Source organism: Coptis chinensis, chromosome 4 (assembly GCF_015680905.1).
Source record: "Coptis chinensis isolate HL-2020 chromosome 4, ASM1568090v1, whole genome shotgun sequence".
Classification (NCBI taxonomy): Eukaryota; Viridiplantae; Streptophyta; class Magnoliopsida; order Ranunculales; family Ranunculaceae; genus Coptis; species Coptis chinensis.
In genome coordinates this window covers 38,926,305-38,936,016 of record NC_141459.1, presented here as the reverse complement: position 1 = coordinate 38,936,016, position 9,712 = coordinate 38,926,305, and the positions used below count along the sequence as shown (strand labels likewise).

The 9,712-nt window shown below is 36.5% G+C and overlaps 1 protein-coding gene and 1 pseudogene across 2 annotated transcripts; both read right to left on the bottom strand.

Annotated features, from left to right (window-relative positions):
• Positions 1 to 2,425: 2,425 nt before the first annotated feature.
• On the bottom strand, positions 2,426 to 4,994 carry LOC147503445 (PR5-like receptor kinase). 2 transcript variants are annotated; one of them, XM_086608086.1, is made up of 6 exons: positions 4,749 to 4,994; positions 4,600 to 4,670; positions 4,426 to 4,507; positions 4,188 to 4,291; positions 3,805 to 3,960; positions 2,426 to 3,666 (listed from the first exon to the last, which is right to left on the bottom strand). In XM_086608086.1, the coding sequence occupies exons 1-6, from the start codon at positions 4,798 to 4,800 to the stop codon at positions 2,575 to 2,577; spliced, it is 1,557 nt and encodes a 518-aa protein (XP_086464212.1). In that variant the 5' UTR covers positions 4,801 to 4,994; the 3' UTR covers positions 2,426 to 2,574. The 2 variants fall into 2 exon arrangements, with proteins under 2 accessions (XP_086464212.1, XP_086464213.1); XM_086608087.1 differs by lacking the exon at positions 4,188 to 4,291 and having other exon boundaries at positions 4,749 to 4,987.
• A 2,145-nt stretch (positions 4,995 to 7,139) lies between these two features.
• On the bottom strand, positions 7,140 to 7,703 carry LOC147503444 (uncharacterized; annotated as a pseudogene).
• Positions 7,704 to 9,712: the final 2,009 nt, after the last annotated feature.

Here is a 9,712-nt window from a genome sequence, read left to right as displayed (position 1 = left end):
AATCGCATAGGTTTCAGCCATGTAGTTGGTTGTGATTCCCAAACCACCCGCTGCTGCCCCAAGGAAAGCCCCATTATGATCTCTATAAACAGCACCCCACCCTAAGTTACTTGGGTTACCCCTGGAGCTTCCATCAGCATTCATCTTTAGAATTCTAGGTGGGAGAAGATTCCAATAATATTCGAAGATTTTTGGAGATTTTCGAAGTTTGTTCTGAAGTTAGAAGGCTCGGAGAATCTTCAGATCTCTCATCGAATTTTCCATGTGCCCCGAGGACTTGTGATAAGCCCTTACTATTGCCCTTCGAATCAAGAAACAAATTTCTTTGAAGTTGGAAACCTTGTTGTCATACAATACCTTGTTCCGATTCTTCCATAGACTCACTAGACTTGTCAGGGAACATGCCTTCCACACATATCTAGAATTAGCGAACTATAGTGCTTACCCTGTTGTTGGATGTCGTTTAGTGATTCCATGCTCTAATTGAGATCAAAGCAATGGCCTGCATACTACCAAACCCTCCTTGCCAGCTCACATTGGAATAGAAGATGATCCAATGTTTCTTCCTGTTTCCTACAAATGCAACATCTCGAGGTCAACTGGATTTTTCTTTTTTTCAGTTGCTCGTATGTTCTAGTGGCACCATGGGCCAACTTCCAAGCTATTCCTTTCATTCTTGGTAGGACATGTGCACCCCATATGAATTTGCACCATACGGGTTTGTGGGCCTTGGTTCTTATATCTTCATGTTTTTGAGACGTTGAATTGTCCATTTTTCGTTGATAGCCATATTCTTTCATCCTCTCTGAAGCTGTGTGGTTGCTGAATTTCTGCGGTTTGTTGATCGGGCTTGAGAATGAGGACTTTGAGAAAATTGAGAAACATGAGGAAGTTTGTAGGGCAAATCATTATTGTTTTATTCCGTTCAGTTTCTTGGCACAATCGGTTGAGCTCCTTAAGAGATTGCAGAAAGTTATGAACATTAATGTAATGATAATTGGTTATGAGTTTGTAATTAGGAGGATATGATTTATCATTTAGAAAGGACTTGCGGTGGCAACTTGTTGCACGCTTATCTTAATTATTTATAAAACTAGTTATCGTTATCAATAAAATTTCCACTTGATTTTTTTTTTTTAAATGAACTATAAAATTTATCAAAATTTGAAAGAACCCCAACACAAAACAAATAAGTCTCATAATAATTTACCAATCAGAGTAATAATCTTTTCTCTTGAAATTAAAGTAAAACTTTTAATAAAATTATCCAAGCGTGCATTTAAGATTCCCATTCGTTCAATTTTATAAATGATAATTAAAATCACAATTATGAATATTGTCAACATTTGAAAAGGCACACTGATTATAAGATAAAATCAATATGATCAAGCCTTAAAAAAAAATCGTAAGTGTGTTTATTCACTTTTCAAGTGGTGCCCATTTGGTTTTGTTTTGGGTGTGGATAGGTATTTGTAAAATAAGTGGTGTCTTTATGACAATCCGAAAAGAGAAATGAGAGTGTTCGCTTTGCACAGAAGAGAGATGGAAGGACTCTTTTCGTTTAACACACGTTAGAGCATCTTTAGGTGAGACAATATCCTAGCATCAAATACCAAATTTTCAATAATTTAGTGTTTTTTCATTTTCAGGAGAGACACATATTGATGAAAACACCAAAAAAACACGAAAGCAAACACCAAAATTGCTTTGGTGCTGTATCAAATCTCTCTCGCAGTTAAACCGCGCGGTTTTTTTAACACCGCATGGGCTTGGGCTAAAGTGTGGGCTTCAATCACGCAGTTTTGCGAAAACCGCGCGAGAAATTTGAAAAAAGAAGAAAGAAGAAAGTTGATGTGCGACACATCGCGTGGTTTCTGAAAAATCGCATGGGCTTTGGCTTCTGTGGCGCGGTTTTGTGAAAGCTGCGTGAGCTATACGGCACAGTTTATTCAAAACCGCGTTATTTGATGTCAACTATTTGATATCGCTCTTGAAATTGGTTGGTGTTTTTTTGGTTTGGTATTTTGTTTGGTTCAAATATTTAGTGTTTTCTTGGTTTCTCTCCTAAAGATGCTGTTAGGTATTAAGGTTTTACTCTTTGCAGTGTCTCTTAGCAAGGAAGTGCACATTTTTTACACGTTCGACCATATACACAATTTTAGTATTTTACCAAAGACGCTTTTCCTTGGGTAATCAGAATTTCCACAAAAAAAAACAAAGGGCCTTCGGGCTTCGGTTCTTGCTTGACCACTTCCTTGTTTTGTGAAATTCAATACCCGTTTTGTTCTACTGGTTTTCCCTCGAGAACTCGTCAAAAACAGGCCGATAACAGAAGGGCTCCTGCACAGATAAAATATGCAGATAGTTTTACTAAGATGTACGGGTTCTTGCAAATATTTTACTTCAACACTAATTTCTGAAAGCCTGAGAGCAATAGGAACAAAGTTTTATTGTCTGTGATGTGCTCAACGCAAACTAAAATATAGTACAGAGTCCATAGACAAACAACCCACTTGAGCATCCAACACTACTCTTCACTATAAAAAAAATGTCATATAGCTAGGGCTTGTATATTTAAATCGACGTGGAAGAAACAATTGAAGAATCCGGTGATTGGGGAGGTACACTAATTTCTGTGGAACCACCTCCCAAGCTCCTTGTGCCTGAAGATACAGTATAAGGATGCAACGGATCACGAGGTGACTTAAGTTGTATGTTCCCCTTTAGTACTTGCACCACAACGCCCATCGTCAGCCTCTCAGAGGGCCTGTACTGAGTACACCACAAAGCAGTCGTAGATAATATTTTTGCTTTTACTTTATTTTTCTCCTTGATGCCGCAATACTCTATAATATCATCAAGTTGTCCATTCTTGAACTTTTCCCAAACATGTCCAGGAAACCATTCTTGGCCATCAAGGTTACTCCCTCTCCGCAGAATTTCAAACAACATCATTCCAAAACTGTATACATCAGTTTTAGGAGTTACTGGCATTTGCATCCACATTTCTGGGGCAGCAAATCTACGGGTCCCCCTAAACTCGATCACGGATATATGACTCGAATCCATTTGAGAAATCTTAGACAATCCAAAATCTGCAACCTTAGGAGAAAGTTTTGAGTCAAGGAGCACATTTCCAGGCTTTACGTCATAGTGAACTATTTCATCATCGCAACTCTCATGCAAATAAGAAAGGCCCTTTGCTGTCCCTATGGCAATTTCATACAAATTCTCCCACCGTAAATTAAGGTGATTATCATATAAAACCTTATCCAAAGATCCATTCTCCAAGTACTCGTAGACAAGTGCTTTCATATTGTCCTCAAAGCAGTACCCATAGAGCCTAACTAAGTTGCGATGCAAAGTACTACTCATTGTTCTCATTTCAGCCATGAATGTGAATTCCACGACATTCACCGTAGTGTTTTTTAGTTTCTTCACAGCTACTTGCAGACCATTCGGCAATGTACCTTTAAAAACATCACCATATGCACCAGAACCTATTTCATTAGTGAAATTTTCTGTAATGCTTGTAAGCTCCCCACATGAATATCGCTTCATTTTCTTTCTTTCCAGTTCACCCAAGGACATTTCAACTGAACTTGAGCTGCCATTGGTTTTTTTCTCTGAAGATTTCTCCTTGGCCTCATCAGAACCTCTTGAAGCCTGCAAGAAATACGCAACATTGTATAAGTAGAACATTTCATTGCTATCTTTAAATGACATCACCAAACACTGGAATGAAAAGATAAAAGAAAATGAAGGAAAAAAATATCAAACAGTCCATAGGTTCTAAACACTTACTGCAGTATCATCAGAACTATTCATATTCCCATTCTCTGATAACGAAGCCCTTGGTGATGACTTTCCTTCAGAAACCGGTGTGGGAGGTTGATTTGGAGACACATAAACAACATTCAACTTGCATTCCTTAATGAAATTCCTAGACTCCAAGTTGAACTGATCAGAAACCCACTTCCATTAGGTTAGATTCTGATTCTATTATATATATACCAATGAAATCACAATAAGAAATCCAACTCAACCTCTACAATTTACCATAAAGCAACATTGTATAAGGAGAACTGGTAAAAAAAACCACGTCCATTACTTCAAACCCACAACAGCTGAATAAAAGATATACAATATAATCCCTACAGCATGTGAATGTACAAATAAATTATTACCAATTCCTCTGCAGTTGCCCCTGGACTAGCAGTTATACTCTGAAAAAGAAATTTGTCCTTGCATATCATATCAGGGGGAGCTTCTTTTTGCCCTTGCATTGTAACTAAAACAAATAATACCAAATAATAGTAACTTCAAAATAATAATAATAAATAAAATAATAAAAAAATAATAAAAAAAATCCCAGTTGGCACTCAAATAATTACACAAACAATGAAATCAACTTAAAAAACGCACCTCTAACGTCGCAGGTGGATCTAGGCAAAACAATGGCGAAGTTCGGTCTAACACAATACATGGCTGGATTCGTTGTTCTGACCTTAAATTCACCAATTCAATCATTCAATTAACATATATTAATAAAGAAGCTAAAAACTCCAACTCAAAAGGTTTGATCAAAAGAAAACTTACCTTGGAAGCGACATAATTATCGGTCATATTTGACACTTGAAGAGAACATGAAAGTTGCTTCTTCAATTCAACTAGTGAAAAAAAAATCAAGAAACCAAACAATTAGCATTATTCAAGAACATTTGTTGAAATGAGGAAGAAAAACTTACATGGGAATCTAAGTTCTTGAGGTTCAATGCTTAGAAGTTCTCCCGTACTCATTGTGTTATTATAGGAAAACCGACTTTAGAAATTAGATATTAAAACGTGGAAGAGAAGTTAAGCTGGTTTTCTGGGACTGAAGAGTGATTGTTGGACATAAACAGTGGTTAAACACTGTATAATGCTAGCCCTGAATCAAAACCCTGCATCTGCCCACTGCATAGAAATAGTATTTATCAACTTTGCTCTCAACAGTAACAAATTTCAAAAGATACAAAACTTTCCAATAATTAAACCACTTAAAATGAATACTGAATTTAATTGAAAGAAATATATACTAGTATACTGCATTGCAGTGGGCGTGAGCATAGTATATCATTTATTTGGCTCACATTTTTTATATATATTATATTTATTTATTTATTTCCACGACTTGATTAATTTTTTTGATAATTAGACAAATAAATTAAGAAAAATAGACTATATTATTGTGTAGTTTACTCAGTGTAACAATATTGATTGAATCTTTTTGCTACGATTATTTTATTGCGTACTTGAACCAACAGTCGTGTATTAACATGTGTAATACTTTAGCACGTACACAGAATTATCTATCAATAATTACGTGTACGGTAAATGTAAAGAAGTAGACCATTATCCCAACAATGAAATAAGCTAGTATTTGTAGGAATTTCCCCTGTTAAGTAGTCATGCATTACGATGGGCACCCCAATGGAGCCCTTTTATGTTTAGAGCTAAGTCACATAATATCCGAAACCAAATAATCCCATTTCCAAATGATCTCATTAGATCGCCTCAAATTTGAAAAGCACAACACTAAAATCTTCTTCTTTTAATCAAACCCCAGTTCAGCAAACCTCTTTTCAAACCTAAAGAAGTCATAAACATTCTATGCAATAAAAAACGCATGAAAAAATTACTTGACATTCTATGCCTAAAGAAAAGGCTTGAATTCTTGAAAGAAGTTCCAAGATATCCGTAACACATAGCACCAAGAAGCTCCCCGAATTCGAATCTATCCCAATCAAGTCAATCAAAGCTTACATTCTTTCCATGGCACATTCAGCCATTCTCATGTTTTAGACATGTAAAAGGAAAATCCTAACTGGAAGAAAACAGACTTAAAGAATTTGATAACAACTTAATCGTTTTTATTGAGCTTTACCTATTCAAGTACTGAACAAACGAAACAAATTGCACTGCAACTTTGCATGATAATTTATTACAGTAACTCGGCCATAAACTTTTGGAAATGATATAAACCCTCATCGCATTTACATTACACAACAAACTCGAAGTGTGACAAGGGTAAAAAGCACGATAGATACTTCAATCATGGAAAGTCGGAAACGAGAATAGGCAAAGCTGCAAAATTGGAAAAATTATGAAAACCATAGAAGCATTCTCAGACATTTGATATGTCGCTCCGCCCGTGGTCCAACTGTAAGCTCTAGAATTGATTCTATCAAGAGGCATTCACCATAAAAATAATTATTTCGGGCTTCTCCACTTCCTCCTTTGGATTGGATAGCAACATGCAAGGGTAATTGTAGTTCAACAACATTTAACTCCACTAATCCTTCCAGATGTTGATAACTGCAATTCTCACACTGCAGAGACAGAAATGGATGCGGCCATTTAAGCTAATCGTCTGCGTCCCAGATTGGCAATAAGTTCGATTGAGATGAATTATTTAGTTGTATTTTCAAATTCTTCCTCTTTCAAATCATGGGCTTGTTGAAGTTGTTTTGCCTCAGAGTCTGCTGCTTCAACCTCTGCAAGTAAAGTGTTAGCTTCTTCAAGGTCACCTAACTCGAGGGCAGCCGATCTCTCGCCATTGCAAGATGCGAGAAACTAAGCGTAGTCTTTCACATCATCGACTTTGTTTGCCTCTTTTTCCTTCAGCAAAATCAGTTCCTCTTTCTCATTCAAATTTTTAACAGTGATATCGATCTCTTCCTCAATCTTCCCAAGCTATAAGATGTCCGCTTCCATTTTAGTCTGCAAGACATCCACGCACAAACAGACACGAACGGGAGTGAAGAACAAGAAAGCCCTTCTCTTATATATAGAAGCTTTTTACTTCATGCAGATATTCATCCTCAACGGGGCAGTTTGAATCCAATATGCACTATGCTCTAATTGTAATGTGAATATTTCAAATTATGAGAACCTAGTATGAGGATAGAATATTGGTAATTAGCTGGCTAACCAACTTATCCTGCAAACTACTAAACAGCTTATAATGTTTTGAAGCAACAACAAAATTTCCATGTAAAATTTGGTTTGGAGAAAAAAATGGTTATAAATGCAAACTGACAGATACTGTTGATCTTCTTATTTTCCTTTTCCTCAAGCAGGTTGCTCGCTCGACCACATTAACCGGTGAATGTGAATCTTCTTCCCACGATCTCACCAACACAAAACCAACAAAAGCACTCCGGGCCAAATAGAGCAAACATTGGAAGCATCCTCAACCTTGAGTCCCGCTTGTTCCTCCACATATGCTTCACATAATCAATTTCCTTCCTGAATGCCTCCGCACGTCCAGGGATTATGCGTAAAAATGCAATTTAGAAGAAAGACCAATATATGTCTATAGAAAGACAATACACAAGGAAAATAGTCCAAGTATATGCACAAATGATGGAACATGACTACAAGTTCACAGAAATAATATATCAAACAGTTACTCCTATCTTTATATGATTCATCATTTTAAGATCTAGCAAGTGGAAAATGGATATCAACAGAAGTACCTTGCAAGGCGGGTATAAAACAACTGCTTTGACAATAAATTGCACTTCTCCACAGTGGGAGGCTCCTGAATGTCTTGCTTGTTCTCGCTCCAACAATCGCTTGTAATAGGCACTCCCGTGCTTGGCCACAAATCCGAGGCCTAAAACCGCTTTAGTTTGCAATTGATGTAACTTTGATGCCATGGATTCCCTAGAACAAGGTTGACAAACAAAAGAATCTTATGATCACCAAGTCCAATCATGGCTCTAATACCAAGTATCAACAATACACCATTCACAACAACATAGGAATTCTACAAGATATGATATAAACAATTCATGACTTAAAACAAAAAAAAAAAACACAAAACCACGACCTCACTAGTGTCAAAATCAGTAACCGGATCTCCTCAAAACCCTTTATACAATCCCATTGTTTATATATTAACACAAACAAGTAAAGCAATAAGAAGATGAAAAAAAAAATACCTCTTCTCTAGTTCCTCTTCTTCGAGGCAAAAAAGGGTTTTGAGGGAGAAAAAAATTTTTGTGCTAAAACCAAAGAACTCCACAAGTTATGTCAAACACAATTTGGTAAAAAAATTAGTAGTCGACATTCTTCATACCTGAATTGACTGTGATGAAACTGCATCTCTTGTCTTGACTATGGGGAGTCATAGAAATTGAAAAAGAATCCAGTGGAACAACTTTCCCTTAAATAATCCAAGAGCGAATACGAGAACGAGAATAGAGAGAGGATCGGGAGAGTTAGATCCAACGAGGTCGGATGTGGTTGTGTAAAGCAGCAGATTGTGAGAACAGGTTTGTAGCGGTAGGATGGAGGAGAGATTGGGAGAGGTTGGAGGCGAAGAAAATGAGAGAAAAGGGGGGTACGGTCAGACACAAAGTAAGGGTTATTTGGGGATACGGCCAGACAAAGGAGAGGGTGACACGAAGCAAGTGGTTTTTTGGGTGACTTTAGAAAAGCGACCTCAAGAGTTCGCTACGCTCACGGATTAAAGATGGGATCCCAATAAAGATTCTCAAAAAAACAAGAAAGTGGAATAGAACTCACGGTAAAATGCCTCCTGATCTTCTCTTTAGTGAAGACGACTGAAGAGAAAGAGAGAGATAGGGAAGACTTTTTGTTTTTAAATACCACGCCGTAAATAACAATAAGTTTGTACACTCATTCAGGTGTTGACTAGAAATTTCTTCGGTTTTATTGTCTGTATATCCTGTTTCTTTCCCTAGCTTTATTGTTACTAATTTAATATCAAGAGCCTCGTTACTCTCAAAAGCTTCCCTCTAAAACCAATACACACTACTAAAAAAAAGGGTTTTTATCTCGGTTCTAAAATTAGCCTTATCTCGGTTCTGTTGATAAGAGAGATAATATGTCATGTAAATGAGATAATATGTCCTGTAATTTAGGAACTAACTATGAGTATAAATCTGTTATCTCGCCTCTTACTTAACCGAGATAAAATATATGGATTTTACCACTGGTGGATAGGAACTGATATAATAGAAAATTTCATTTATCTCACCATTCTAAAACTGATATAATAGGAAATTTAATTTATCTCACATTGAATTGATATAATTGATATTAAACCAAATATCTCGGCACTCAAATGATATAATAGCTATTATACCAAATATCTCGGCACTAAAATGATATAATAGCTATTATACCAAATATTTCGGAATAAATTAAAGAAAACAGAAATCCCAAAAAAAATTGAAGTCCAAAAAAAATTGAACTCCTGCTCTACAGTACTCTCTATCTCGATCAGGAATATCATTCACGAACTCACGATAATGGCAACTGCCATTCTAATCCCAAGTATCTCGCTCTCTGCTATCTCTTCGTTTATTTTTAATCCCAACTATCTCGCTAAAGATCTCGCTCGATCTCCACTATATATCTCTTCGTGTATTTTTAATCCAGCTATCTCGCTCTCCACTATCCGTGTATTTTGCCCTCTTCACCTCTCGCACCAACGACTCGAAACAATTCAAGTTCCACTACCCATTTCAACTCCACAGCGGTTTAACAACTCTTCCGGTTTTCGTGTACTAAAATTATCTTAGATTAAGCTAGGAGATTATATAGTGTTCAAAACTAGTCAGATTTTTGAAAATTCATGTATAAATAAGTTAGTGCCTAACCTTTATAAACTGATTTGCAGTTTTTCCATCAGCTATTC